The sequence below is a fragment of the Myotis nattereri genome, assembly GCF_964212035.1.
Source record: "Myotis nattereri genome assembly, chromosome: 9".
Lineage (NCBI taxonomy): Eukaryota > Metazoa > Chordata > Mammalia > Chiroptera > Vespertilionidae > Myotis > Myotis nattereri.
In genome coordinates, this window is record NC_138084.1 from 19,968,773 (window position 1) to 19,984,037 (window position 15,265).

General features: G+C 45.1%; 1 protein-coding gene across 1 annotated transcript; it reads left to right on the plus strand.

Annotated features, from left to right (window-relative positions):
• The first annotated feature begins 10,001 nt into the window (after positions 1–10,001).
• Positions 10,002–15,016, plus strand: FAM111B (FAM111 trypsin like peptidase B). Its single transcript, XM_081099933.1, has 3 exons — positions 10,002–10,197; positions 11,057–11,221; positions 12,726–15,016. Exons 2-3 carry the CDS (start codon positions 11,141–11,143, stop codon positions 14,889–14,891), a joined length of 2,247 nt encoding a protein of 748 aa, XP_080956059.1. The 5' UTR covers positions 10,002–10,197; positions 11,057–11,140; the 3' UTR covers positions 14,892–15,016.
• Positions 15,017–15,265: the final 249 nt, after the last annotated feature.

Here is a 15,265-nt window from a genome sequence, read left to right on the forward strand (position 1 = left end):
AGAGAATCCAGTGAAATTAATTTGTTTTCCTTGTGTATGCTGTTAGTTTCTTTTGAAAAGTATACTTTGTCCATTCAAAGCTTAATGCTTCAAAAAGGGATATTCCCTCCACTAAAAATCTTATAAATTTACTTACCTATCATATTCTCTTATTAACTTGTTAGTAAATCAATAAAAATTTTCCAACGCTCAGAGTTGAACTCAAATCTTTCTACTATTACATGAAATAAAGTACCAGCTATTCTCCCTCTGCTTCCCCCTGCATCCCAATAAGATGACATCTTTTCAAAAGATTCATTCTTTGCCCTCTTCACAGACAGAAGAGTGAGTGTGGTGGATGAGCCAAATGCCTCTGCTCCTCTGCCATGGTCCCTCGGAGCCCAAACCCTGGCTGTTTTCTTTCAATATCATACAATTCCCCTTGCAGTGAGTCACTTCTATTTAAAGATCCTTCCTTAGCCAATAGACATGAAAAAATGCTTCAGAGCTTCAGGCCACAGCAAGGAGTACAGTTGGCTGCTGGGTGTGAGATTGGCATGGGTGTGCACCACCTCCATTTAGAGAAGCGAGTGAATGTCTGCACACTCAACTTTACTCCCTGCTGGTCAAGCTAGCTCTTTAGGAGTGAGTAACTGGTTCCCATCCTCAGTGCAATGGCCAATGGTTTATAAATCATATAATGCACAATCTCTATATTACAGTATCAATCGTATCAAAAATAACTTCTCTGTTTAGGTTTACCAGGATGTTCTCCTTACAGTGCACACAAACTTGTAAGTAGGCAAGATTCATCATTTATTATTAGTTCAGGACACAGTTTGGACAAGAAGTTTAGTTCAGGGTCAATGCGTAGTTTCCATGGCTCCTGTGTATGGGAAGGGAATTGGATGGTGTGGGAACAGGGTGTTTAACTATTCCATTCATTCCTTTCTTTGAAGGCAAACACAGGTATGGAGATTAGGTCTTCTGGCTTCTGGCCCAGAGCACTTTCTACAACTCTACAAATGCCTAAGGTGAGAAGATGCTGGGAGAGACAACTTCCTTCTCTGAACTATAACTGTGTCTCACTGAAGGTCTTTGCATATCAAAACTTTCTCTTTTCTACCTGTGGTGGTGGGGACCGGAAATGTGCTATTCCTCACTAAAAGTCAGAGAGAAGAGGAAGAGAATGCAGATAAGGCAGGTAGAGGGAAGGCTCTGATGATTGCAAGAATGTAGGAACCAGGAGAAACATGACTTGTCTTGCTTTTGTTCCCAGCCCAGCCTCAGGGGATGTTGGGAGGTGCTAGGCAAAGCTTTCCCCTCCATCCCCAAACCTTTTGGCTTTCTTGCTTTCCTCTCACATACACCAATCTTGAGGACTCCTCCTGCCCCTCTTGAAGCTCACATTCTGATACTAGAAGGCAAAAATGAAACCAATTATCACATTTGCTATACATTGAAATAGGGTATAAAAAATAAATTAGGATAAGGGGCCAAAAGATAACAGAGAGGAAGAAGGTAATATGTTATAGAAAGTTGTCAGGGCCCTGGCTGGTTTGGCTCAGTGGATAGAGAGTCAGCCTACAGACTGAAAGGTCCCAGGTTTGATTCTGGTCAAGGGCATGTACCTCTGTTGTAGGCTCCTCCCTGCCCAGGCACTGGTCAGGGGGAGTGCAGGAGGCAACCAATCAATGTGTTAATCTCACATCAATATTCCGTTCTGTCTTTCCCTCTCTCTTCCACTCTCTCTAAGAATTAATGGAAAAATATCCTCAGGTGAGGATTAAAAAAAGAAAAAAAGTTGTCAGGGAAGGCCTTGCTGTAAACCTGTTATTTAACAGAGATCTGAATAAAGAAGGTAGAGTCAGCCTCATTCTTGTGGTGGAGGGTCCCAAACTGAGGAAGCTCTCCAGGAAGTGCCCAAGATGATCACTGGGGCAAATGAAGAAAATACTTGAAACTCCATTTACATTTTATTCTGAAAAATAAGAAATGAAGTGTGTCTGACATTTAATATATTAATTCTGAATGAAAAAAAATATTTTTAAATAAGGATAAACAGGGTGAATGCTCAATTTATCAAAAATTATAGGGGTGGGAAATGAAAAGTCCAGAGATTACTGTTGCCTAAAGCATGATTTTTAGAAAGGGAAGGGTAGATTTTTATCCATGTCTGTATCTTCAGACCCCATCATATTATCTAGGGGAAAATAGGTATGAATATTCTGTGTGCATATCTTTTTTATCTCCTCTACTTTACAGCAAAAACCTATTCTTTTGTGTTTTTTATAGCAGCTAGACCCATGCCTTACAGATTGGTCCCTCATAATGAATAGCTGAATGGATAGACACAATAAAAGTCTTAGGACTGTGGCGGCTGACGTGAGTCAAAATCACCCAAGGACTGCTCTTGGGAAGTTTAGTTACCTTGTTTCCTAATCTGTGAAACAGGAAATGAGTGAAATAGAAAGTGGATGAAATGAGACAATCCTATGAATTGGCATTTGGTGGACAGTCTCACCAGTAATCTTCCTCTAGTCTCTTCATGCCCCCTCCCACGCAGCACTGGAAATTACAAATACCAGGCTGGCCTTTACAAAAACTCCAAGGACACAGGTTGGCAAACACACAAGTTGTGCCAGAGACAGTTGAGTTGGGCCTTAACTGAGAGGAGGATAAATGGAGGTGGGGGGTGGGGGGGGGGGAGGTTGAGTTAACATAAGCTAGAGCGACTTTGGAATAACATGTGCACCTTCAGGGAGCACATGACGCAGCATCTCCCATTCCCACCTTTCCATTCCACGCCACAAATGCATTACCCTAAAGTTGTGGGAAGCCTTTGGGCACCAAAGAATCAGAGTGGGCAAACCGACACCGTGCTGCCATTGGCCATTATGAATGTCAATCCTCATGTCCCTTTTCCCCGCCTCCTTGTATTGTCCGATTCCATCAGGCTTATCCTCTGTCGCCATCAGCAGACTAGAGGCAGAACTCCATCTTTCCTGAAGAAGCTTCTGGCCCCAGGGAAAGCTGCTGGCCTAGGGCTGGGCGTGGTTCTTAAGGGCTCTATTTGCAAGTGCCAGAGTGGTCCTTGAAGGTGCACATTAGAGAGCCAAGGCGATGGGGGGCGTGGAAGGGGGGGAGGCGGGAAGGGTGTCACAGAGGAATGGATGGGGGCAGCGGGGAGCGGGGCTACAAGGGAGCAGAGCCAAGAAGTAGGCTGGGGTGGTGGAGGCTGATTGGAATAATAGAGGAGAAAGCAATGTCACCATGTCTGGCTGCTTGGGTTTAATCCTGGCTCTGCTAATAGCTGTGTGTCTCGAGGCCAATTGCTTGACCTCTCTATGATCATAGTTTCCTTTGAAATGGGGATAACTGTAGCTGCCTCCTATGATTGTTATGAAGATAAAATGAATTAATATTTGTAATGTACTTAGAGTAGTTTTTGACCAATGAAATTAACAACTGGCATTAAGGATGGTCACCAGCATCATTGCCATCATCTCTTGAGAAATGCAAATTACTGGGACATAGTCTAGCCCAGTGGTCGGCAAACTCATTAGTCAACAGAGCCAAATATCAACAGTACAACGATTGAAATTTCTTTTGAGAACCAAATTTTTTAAGCTGAAACTATATAGGTAGGTACATTGCTATTAACTTAATTAGGGTACTCCTAAGGCTTAGGAAGAGCCACACTCAAGGGGCCAAAGAGCCGCATGTGGCTTGCGAGCGCAGTTTGCCGACCCTAGCCCCTCTGAATCAGAGTGTCTGCAAAAGGAGCCTAAGACTGCATTCTAACATCTGGCTAGAGGATGCTGGTGCCTCGCCAGCTCTGCAAAGCACTGGTCTGTTTCTCAGGCAGGTCTGTTGATGCCTCTGCTTATTAAAAGATGCAGATTAGCCCTAGCCAGTATGGCCCAGTGGAGAGAGTGACAGCCTGTGGACCAAAGAGTCCCAGGTTCAATTCTGGTCAAGGGTACATACCTTGGTTGCAGGTTCCTCCCTGGGCCATGCCCTGCAGGAGGCAATCAATCAATGTGTTTCTTTCACATCAATGTTTCTGTCTTTCCCTCTCTCTTCCACTCTCTCTAAAAGATCAATGGAAAAATATCCTTGGGGAAGGATTAGGCAAAAAAAATTAATTAAGTAAATAAAAATAAAAGGTGCATATTACGGGGCCTCACCCCAGACCTATTGAACTTAAATGTATAAGGGTTAATTCCCAGAACCTATCTTTAAAAAAAAAACAAACAAAAAAAAAAACTACCCAAGTAATAAGTTTGAACAAAATTGAATAGGGAAGAACAAAGAGACAGACTTCCTTAATTTACAAATAGGGAAGGGAGACCCCAAGAAGGGAGAGAACTTGCCCAAGGTCTCCCTGCAGGGACCTAATAAGCTGAGAGACTCTAAGGTCAAACTCCTCCCAGACACCCCTGCCAGCTACCCCAAATAGTCCTGTGGCCATAGGCACACTATCCTGTTTCCCTCCAGGAAGTCCTTGATAAAATTGGGCACTTTGGAAAAAGGAGTCAACAGGAGAGCGGACTCCGGGAGAGGGTTTGATCTCTAGGCCTCTTGGTTTGGCTGCCCCTAAGTTGGTTGCTGGAAGTTTAGAGTCCCCACTCCAGTCCTCTCTCAAAGAGGGGCAACTTCTAAGCCCAAGTGAGGTGACCTCTCTGAACTCATGGGAGAAGAACAGACCATCTTCCAAGGCTGTTGCATAACGTATGTGTTACCAATAATTCTACTTTTGACATGTAGAACAAAAGATGCTAATCCACTCCAACTGGAAGATGAGGAAGGAAGCGGAGGGATGCCTAGTCAACACTTAACAGTGAAAGCCCAGGAGGGTCAAGAAGAGAGAGGGACTGAACATGGGAGGGAAGAAAAACCAAGAGAGCGAGAGAGAGAGAAGCTTGGGCTCCTGATGATAATGATGTTGGCCATTAACTGAGAACTATATTTGAGGTAAAGTGAAAATTTTTAAAAGGAAAACAAGTTCACAGAGCGATATCTCAGCAGAACACAAAGAAAAAGACTGCCTCACCTCCAAGATCCTCTGTTTCTTGGGTGACGTGTATATTTTTAGCTCTTACTAGACCATTGGTTCTCAAACTTCCTAATGCCACGACCCTTTAATATAGTTCCTCATGTTGTGGTGACCCCCAACCATAAAATTATTTTCGTTGCTACTTCATAACTGTAATTTTGCTGCTGTTATGAATCATAATGTAAATATCTGATATGCAGGATGTATTTTCATTGTTACAAATTGAACATAATTAAAGCATAGTGATTAATCACAAAAACAATATGTAATTATATACGTGTTTTCCGATGGTCTTAGGCGACCCCTGTGAAAGGGTCGTTCGACCCCCAAAGGGGTCGCGACCCACAGGTTGGCGACCCACAGGTTGAGAACCGCTGTACTAGAACACTTTTGTCCATCTGTAATGACATACCAACCAGCACACCCTTTCTGCTAATCCCAGAGTTTCCTGGCTCCTTGAGCCTACCTAATAGCTCTTCATTACTAGTCACTGTTGCTTGGAATAATTATCAAGATGCCATTTGAAGCAGCCATCTTCCATTTCTGGGTTAAGTGTAAAGCTGACCCTCAAAAAGAAACCAACTGCCTGGAGCAGGCTGGGTCTGGACCTGTAGGTACAGAGTAGAGCAGGTGCTGTGGCTGTGCTCTGAGAGCTTTGACGTAAACCCATAGCAACTTGGCAGTAGTGGCAGAACAGGCAGGGCTTGAGGAGTCTGAAGAGCCACCAAGGAAACCTCACCTTCAGCTGCTGTTGATGTGATGCTGTTGAAATTATTCAACACCCCTAGGGACACAGTGTTCACCCTGAAAAGGCCTCGATTGCACATTCCCTTGAAATTAGGCACCTTGTTGGTTGTATATGGCAAGTAGTTTGCATTTCATTATAAATGTGATAAAAATTCTTTTGGCCAAGTGGCAGAAGGTGAGGCAAATTTACTGCTGTGTAAAAGTAAATTTACTGTTCAGTGTGGTCTTTACCAGCCCCATACACTGGTAAAGAACACTCACATTGTTGGAAGATGTGGGAATGCATCAAATACTAAAGCCAGGCCTGGCCCTAGCTGGTTTGGCTCAGTGGATAGAGCGTCAGCCTGTGGACTGAAGGGTCCCGGGTTTGATTCCAGTCAAGAGCACGTGGTTGGTTTGCAGGCTCGATCTCCAGTAAGGGGCGTGCAAGAGGCGGCCGAACAATGATTCTCTTTCATCATTGATGTTTCTATCTCTCTCTCTTCCTCTCTGAAATCAATAAAAGTGTTTTTAAAAATGGGGAAAAAAATAAAGCCAGGCCTGGCCAAGTCAGGGAACAAGCCAGTGCTTTTGGATAGAGACTGCTTCATGAACCCATGGAAGTCAACACTTCGAAAGCAGAATTATTGATATACTCACTCATGTGTGCATGCTTGCACACACACACACACACACACACACACCATTCCTAGCACACACAGCAGCCCCTCCCTCAGATTTGCCCATATTAGCTAAGAGACTTTATCTTTTAGTTGCTCAAGTCGAAAGCACAGTACTTGTTGAGATCCATCTTTTTCTCTCATTTCTGGAACACCACATCCATAAACAAACCATTCCTGGGCAAATTCTGTCCCCAGAGATGTCAGACAATTTCCACAGCACCATTCTCTACCACCTCTAGCTCCTCCTAACATTTTAACATCTACAGATTCAGAGAGAGGGAGAGAGAGACAACCAGAAGTCCCCTCATACAATAATTTGTCCTCCACCTCTGTATCCCTGTTGGTACCAGTCACCTGTACCACTTTCAGATGATTTAAAGAAGAATTGGAATTTATAAAACTCCATTTTTCTTATTTTTTCTAACCTTTTTCATACTACATTTACAATTATGTTCTTAACATGCACTCTCTGCAAATCCCACCCAGCACCCAGAATCAAAACAGTGATGGCAGTTCTCGGTGTCTATGTTACTTCAGGTCAAATTAGGGGAAGCTTCCCCGATTATTCCACCAACACCATCAGCTTTCAAATAAACATCTATTTCTCTGCAAGTTGAAAAGAATTGTCACCATCATTGCCTACCCAAAATATTCTCCTCTTTGACCAACTGTTCTAACATAGCACCCAATATTGAAGGCATCTGGCTCTTATTCCGGTTCTTAAAGGGTAAGATGTTTCCTCAAGCCCCTTGCAAAGCACTCTCTGATCATCTGCTGGGAGATGCCTGACTGTGGAGTCCTCCATGAGGACCCTCTAGTAAGGCACGTCCTGGACACCAGGAGTGCGGTGCTGGCCCCTCCCTTCCTCCTGCTGGGCACCGTCTGCTGTGCATCAGCCCCTCCGACAAGTTGACTCTTTCGCCTGCAGGGAAGTGGGGAAGTGGAGTGGGAGGGCCTGAGTCCCACCAGACCCCACCACAGAAGCGGGCTGTTTGGTGCCTGCTTGGGGGCCATTGGTCCCTGGGAGCTGGTGAAGCGCAAGGCACAAATGAACAGACGCCCCATGGGATCTGGACCGTTGCCTCTGTAGAGTCTGGGCGATTTTCTTCAGCGGCCCCCGGATCTGGCTGGGGATGCTCGTCTCAAGGCCGCCGCCCACCACGCAGCATCTGAAGGGCACCGACCACTGCGCAGAAAGCACCCGGAGCGGCTTCCACGGGCTGTTCGCCCCGCAACTCTGGTCCCTGGAGCACTGTTCCTGCTCCTGGAAGCCGCGCGGCTGTGCAATCAGGGTCCCTGAAATCGTTGGTCCCCCGGCTCCTCTCACACCCGCCCCGCGACGACAGTGGACCCAGAGCGGCAGGGAAGGGAAGGAGGGCACGATTGCTCATAGTTTGTGCCCAACAAGTGGATGAGTGGGACGCAGTGTGATCTTCGGGTCCCTAGGGGCTGCCCGGGCATGTCCCGGGACCCTGCCTTGCCTCCCGCCCTTTCTCCAGGCAACCTGGCAGTCTATTGGCCAGAAGCCCCGCCCGGTCTGGAGCATGGGCTTTCTCACTTCCTGCCAAGCAGCAGACATTCCCGCACAGCCCGCCGAGCTTCATCACCAACTCCTAGTGCCGCGATCACCAGCAGAATTGGAGTGGATTCTCCGCTGTGAGTGGTTCTTCTGCATCTGAGTGGGACCTGGAGTTATTATTAGGAGTGATTGGCATGGAGGTTTGGGGGGTAGAAGGAGAGAGGGATAGGTAGCTCCCCATGGTGGGCACCTGCTGCCGGCTCTCCACCTTCAAAGGCCAAGAGTTTTACACCTGGAAAGTCATTAGGACACAGTCCAGGCAGCTGTTCCAACCGGGATCCCTGCGCAGCTGGGGTGGGGGGGAGGCGGAGAGGGAGGGAGGTTGTTGAAAGTGCAAATTGCAGAACTGACTGCACAAGTACTGCATGGAGATCTTGGGGGTGGGATCCCCTACCTTCCTTTGTCACAAGTTCACAGGGGGTAGTTCATGGGCACGAAGTGTAACCTGAGCCAAGCTCCTTAATTTACAAATGAGGAAACTGAGATGCCCAGGGGGTTGTAGGGAGAGAGTTTGCTGAGAGACACCCTCCAACTTTGTTGTTGTTGCTGGTGGTGGCGGTGGGTGATTCTTCCCTGCCTTTAGGGCGGAGTGGCCGTGGCCAAGTCGCACTGACCCCACCGCAGGAGCGGGCTGCTTGCTGCCGGCTTCGGGGCCTTTGGGTCCCTGGAAGCTGGTGGAGCGCAGGGCATGGACAGACGCCCCCGGGATCCAGACCGCTGCCTCTGTGGGGTCTGGGCGATTTTCCGCAGCGGCCACCCGGTGTGGCCCGGGATGCTAGTTCCACCGCAGCCGCCCACCTCGCAGTGCAGTGCCTGAAGCGCCCTGGGGCGGCGCTGGTGGGCCGTTTGCCCCGCAGCTCAAGTCGCTGGGCGCGCTGTTCAGCCCCTTGCCATTGCCAGGCAATCACAGCCCCGGGAAAGCTCAGGGCCCCGGCTCCTCCCACACCCTCCCCGCGCTGGCTCAGCTCCTCAAGCCGCAACAGCGGACTCGGAGGGGTGGGGAGGGGATGGAGGGGCACAATTGCTCAAAGATTGTCCGGAAAACGGAAGCTGGCGGTGGACCTAGAGTGGGAGCGAGTGGATGGGCGGGCCGCCGCGGGGTCCTCCCGATCCCTAGGGCGGCTGCGCGGGCGTGTCCCTGGACCCCGCCCTGCCACTTGCCAGCCCTAGGGTCCTCTCCGCCAAGCCACTGGGTGCCCGCTACCTGCCATCTATTGCGCGGGCTTTTCCACTTGAAGGCTGCCTGGCAGAGATTCTTTTGACAGCCCGCTGAGCGCCACCCCTGCAGCTTCTGGGACTCCCAGTGCAGCGGTCACCAGCACTTTGGGGGCAGATCTCTGCTTCTGTGAGTGGTTATTTTGCATTTGAGGGGGACTGGAGTTCTTAAGGAGTGATTGACACGAAGGCATTTTCCAGATGGGCAGTGGCCCATTGTAGAAACCCCCTTCTAGCTCCCTGCCTTCAAGGTCAATAGTTTTACTCCTGGAAAGTCACTTGAGACAGTCCAGGCAGCTGTTTCCACAGACCTGCTGGGGTGGGGTGGGGTGTATGTTAAAAGTGCAAATTGCAGAACAGTACTTCAGAAGTGCTGCCTGGTGATCTTGGGGTTGGGATCCCCTACCTTCCTTTGTCACAGGTCCACAGCAGGGAGTTAACAGGCACAAAGTTTAATCTGCGCCAAGCTCCTTAATTTACAAATGAGGAAACTGAGATTCCCAGGTGGTGTATAGAGAGGGGTTTTGTGGAAAATACCATCTAATTGTATTTGTTGTTGTTGTTGGGGGAGAGGGGTTCTTTCCTATCCTCAGGCAGTTTCCACCATTGCTGCCCTGTGCCTTCTCAGCTGAACACATGAGGGGAGCCCTCTGCACTTAACTCTCTGTGTCCTGTGAACAGAGACCACCTGGGTCTGTCAGCTCTGTCTCCTCAGAACAGGAATTCCAACCTGCTCTGCCTGTGGTCCCTCCTCGCAGCCTGGCCTGGAATGTCTCCAGGCAGTCAGTCACCCCTAGTAACCATAGGGTGCACTTCACTTGTGACTGCCCCTAACTGCATGGTGTCCAGTTCCTTGCCAATCAGAGTTTCATATATTTTGCCCATTTTGTCCTGTTTTGTTTTCAGAAAGGAGAGTAAATTCGGTCCCTGTCACTCCATTTGGCCAGAAATCCGAGGTAATACCTGCTTTAATGTTCTTGTCTACCAGTCTGCCACAGGTGTCACTTCTGGGTCTCTTTCTGTTCATTGATCGTTCTCCACGTTATTGGCAATATTTTTCTGCTTCTTTTTACACCTGATAATTTTGATTGGTAAGCAAGCTTGGTTACTTTCATTTTTTTTGCGGTGGGGGTTGGGGGGAGTGCTAGAGATGCTTGTAGTCCTGTCAATGCTTTCCAGCTTTGTTCTCACACACAGTTACTGTCCTTGGAAACAGTTGTATTCTTGCAAATCGTGCTTTTCAAGTTTGTCAGGTGGCACCATAGCAGCCTTTTGCAGAAGGGCTGGTTCTGTCCAGCTGTGGAGGCAGCAGCTTTCTGAGTACTCTTCCTCAGTAGCTCATGAATTATAAAGTTTTCTAGTGTGACCTTTGGGCACAGAAACTATTCTCAGCCCTGTCGGTGCCTCAGAATTGTTCTGTCTTTTCCCTTTGTGGAGTTCCTCCCCTGGCTTCCAACAGTTTCATCACTGCCGTGCACTGACAGAGACTTAGCTGAAATTTCTAGGGGAACACACTGCAGGGTCTCCGACTCTCCATCTGTCTGTCTGTATACCTGCTGCTCTCCTCTCCAGCACTCTGACTCACAAACTTGAAACACCTAGGCCTCCCATGACCCTCAGCTTGTCTTCTCAATTTGGGAAACAGCCAGGCTCCCCACCCTGAGTTGTGGCCTGGAAACTGTCCCAGACAAGGAGCTAGACATCCGTGGGGTACCTCAGTTCACTCCCACTCTCAGGGACCAGAGGTCATGGTTCTGAGCTGCCTGCTTCCCAGTATTTGAAAGCTGTCATTTTGTATATCTTGTGTTGTTTTAGTCCTTTCAAGTGTGAGGATAAGCCCATTCCTCTCTCTTCATCTTGCCAGTAGTGGAAGTGTGTTAGATTCTCTGGGCACTCATCATGAAGCCCGTGAAACGTGAAGAGAACACGTCACTCAGTGCTACTGAATATGACCAGAGTACCAGACCTGAAGTTTCACAGGTATGTCTGCACTTTACACCCCTTGGCTGGAACAGCGTTCTACAGCCATGGTGCTACATTAGGTCCTTGGAGGGGACTGCTCATAAAGAATGGCAATTACGGTCTCTGCTTGTGTTGTTCCAAATATGTTTGGGGACATCACCCACGTATGTGTTTCTATAGCATGAAAGGATAGTGTATGAATTAACAATGCAAAAAAATGCCTTGTTAGACAGATTGGCTAACCAACAGTATAGACACTTAATATTAGAAATATAGGCAAGTCTAAATAGTAACAGAGCTCATATTTACTGACAAATTATTATGTACCTGGAATTATGCTTGTCAATTCCTATGGATTATCTCATTTAACATTAAATGCAACTCTTTGAGGCACATGTTATCACCATCCTTTCTTTACAAATGAAAAAAAAAAAAAAAACCACAACAACAAAAACCCACAATGAAAGCCAACTTTCCAAAAGTCACAAAAGCAATGGACTTCAGAGCAAGGATATTAAACCCAGGCAATCAAACAGAGACCAGTTTTTGACCAGCACACATTTTTATTTAAAAATGGGCAAAATGCTAATATTAAACTGAGCCAGACATAAGTGATTTTCGTGTGCAGAGAGAAGAATGCTTATTTATTTGTATATGAATATGTATATTCATTTGTATTTGAATATGTATACCTGTCTGTATATCTAGCCAATATTGTGATTTATCGAGCATTACATTTCTTTAGTGCTGTTTATACCGTATACACAATAGAAACTCAACAGATGTTGAATGGGAATTTTTGAAAGATGAAGTTCAAATGTCCAAATGATGTGTTAAGTATGTCCAGCTTTACCAGTCACTAAACAAATGCAGATTTTAAAAACAGTCAAATTAGATGACATTTCATCTTCAAAATGGCAAACATTTAAAATGATAATACTGAAATTATTATTATTAAGCCACACACTAATCTTGTTGGACAATGGGGGTGAGTTGATGCGCCTTTTCTGGAAAGCAGTCTGGCAGTGGAGTTGTTCTGAAATACATTTATAAGCTTAGTCTCAGTGTTTCCACTGCCAGGGATCTGGCCTGGGGAAATAATCAGATGGGCAGACAGAAATGTTTTAAGTGTAGAACTGTTTATCATATCAGAGTAGTGAAACATTGAAAACATTCTAAATATATATATAGCAAAGAGGAATGCATTAAAAAATATTGTATACGAAAATATCATATTGTGTTTCCAAAGGTTTTCTACAGAAGTGAAAGCACTGGTGGATGGCTTAATGAAAAATCAACTCTTAGACAGAATAATATCATTTAAGTAACATAAGATTTATATTAAATCTTAGGGGAGAATACAAAATACACAATGTTTATCTCTGGCAATGGACTAATGATTGACATTTTTCTCCACTCTTCACTATCCATCATATTATCGATTACTTTTCCAATTATAAGGACATGAAACACTATTCTTTAGGGTGATTCTGATAGAAAGTTTCATCTTTTCTTTCTTAAGGGTACTAGCACGGAGCAGACGTGTGCTGGCACACCTGATGATCACTCTCCATCTGACAACAGAGGATGCAGCAGCACCATTGCACTTAAATGCGAAGTGAGTGGGCATGAAACATCTCTTAAAACTCAGAACCCAAATGGTAGAGTCAGTGAAAGACGTAATTTCACTTTTAGTTGGGCTGAAAGATCCGGAAAATTAGACCATAGTGAAAATGCAGCATCTGGCAAACTCAATGACAGTATCTACTCAGCTCTGACAGCTAATGAAAGTTTCCGTGAAAGAATGAAGAAGCATTTTAATAAGAACATTAATGCTTCTGAAGAGAAAACAATAAGAGGATGTGTAAATTTAGGAATGCCTCTCAAGTGCCTCCCTACAGGCTCTCATTTAAAAATATTTTTTAGTAAAAGAAAGGAGAACAAGAAAGAAAATGATACTTCTTCCACTGGGGAAAATGATCAGCTATTACGCCCATATGAAAATTCCAAAGACGCCGAATGCATTCTTTTTCATGTTCTGGCTATTGGGAAGGAAACTAAGACTATTGTTAAGAGCAGGGAATTTCATGAAAAGGCAAGTACACTTTGTGTCTATGCCTTGAAGGGTGAGACTATCCAAGAAGCCCTGTGTAAGGATGGTCGATTTCGGCCTGACCTGGACCAATTAAAGTGGAAACTCATAGAAAATCATAAGAAGGTTTATGAAAAACAGTCCAAAGTGGAGGACGTATCTGGGAAAACCTTAGAAATGGAAATTCCTAAAAAGCCATCTGACAAGAAACGTACCCATAAGAAAATTGAGCAGAAGAATGAAAGTGCCACTGGTGAAATCAGTCCCCGGGATCTGATGCCATCTCAGGTCCCGGTACCCAAACCAGAGACAGATGGAGAGACTGAAGATGTAGAATACAGCCGAAAAAAACTTCTCCCACAAAGTCTAGGCCATGACATTGAAAATAAAAAACGCCGGACAATTTCCGAAATTATAGATCATTATCGGAATAATCCCAAAAGAAAATACAGGAAACAAATCTCACTTGTTTGGCAAAGGCCACGTCTGGGTATGCAATCTGTTATTAAGTGGGATATCCAGGAGAAGACAACTGATCCCTGGCTAAAGAATTGCAAAATGTTGAATACAGTTATAATTCAGCAATATCCAAATTTTAGTAAATATGCACTTCGTATGAAAAAGTTTTTTCGGGAAGAACAGAGGAAAAACAAATTGTCACCAGCTCAACAATTCAACATATATGAAAAGCACTTCGCAAAAGCGACTAAAAATTCTACTACAGTTGCAGACTATGAGCTTCGTACCCAACGTAGTGAGTCAGTTGGGTACATCCGTTGGGACAATGATAAAAACAAAGGCGATGCTACTTGCTTTGTCTTCAATAATGGTTACATTTTCACCTGTCGACATGTTGTACACCTGATGGTGGGAGAAGGCACAGATCCACGTGACTGGCCAGGTAAAATAAGCAAATGTGCAAAGGTAACTTTCACTTATAAAAAATTCAACCCTGTTCCTGAAGAATGGTTTTTCTTTGAGCCATGGTTTGAAGTGTCTGATAAAGGTCTGGATTATGCCATTTTAAAACTAAGAGCAAATGGGAATGTATTTCCTCCAGGCCTATTTAAACACATTTCCTCTTTGCCATCTAGTGGTTCCATTTATTTAATTGGTCACCCAGAAAGCAACGTAAAGGAAATAGATGAGTGTGCTGTGATTACTCTAATGGATCGTATAAAGAGGAACTTAGACCATGTTCGATCTCCAGGACCCAGTGCTTTCTCTATGTTTACCCCAAGAAGTTTCCCACCTGTGGCTTGGCGAGGTGATGCACTTAGTTATGACACTTGTTTTTCAAGTGGGTCCTCTGGCTCCCCAGTGTTTAATGCAGCCCACCAAGTCGTTGCTATACACTCCTTCGGGCAGTTTTATGAACGTGAAGGGAAGGAGTATGCCTTTATTGAATATGGCTATTCTATGAAATCAATTCTTTGTGATGTTAAACAGAAAAATGAGGCCCTTCATAAATTGTTAACCGAAGAGAAAAATGAGAACCTCGATCAAGAGAAAAATAATAAACAAGAGTCTTCACTCCAACATCATCAGATGGAACGAACCCATGGACCATTAGAAGAAAATATCCCAAGAATTTAGAGTATGTGGGACTGCTTTCTTAAAGTATAATAACTGGGTTTTCTTGATTAAAAAACATTTAGAGAATTGTGTGCATGTGCAAAATACATAGTAGACTTGAAATAAATACTGACGTTCTTTCTCATTGGCTTAACAAAATGGAAACAATCTTAAGCCTCGGTTAAAATATGCATCTTCCTTATTTACGTACAAAGAATTTGGTATTTGCCACCCTAAACACCACCCTGGTGAAATGATTCTTGTTCTGTGTCTAACAAGTTAATGGGGAAACACACCTACAAGGAGCTTAGTGAAATGATGGTCCTTAAGTTATGTTCATTCCCAGGGTGCATTCTCTCCCCAGAGATGCCAGACTATTTCCACAGCACCTTTCT

Excerpts from the sequence above, each read along its gene's own strand:
- FAM111B (XM_081099933.1), top strand. The coding sequence starts at position 11,141 with ATGAAGCCCGTGAAACGTGAAGAGAACACGTCACTCAGTGCTACTGAA. Across the intron at positions 11,222-12,725 it reads CCAGACCTGAAGTTTCACAG|GGTACTAGCACGGAGCAGAC; the intron begins GTATGTCTGCAC and ends TTCTTTCTTAAG.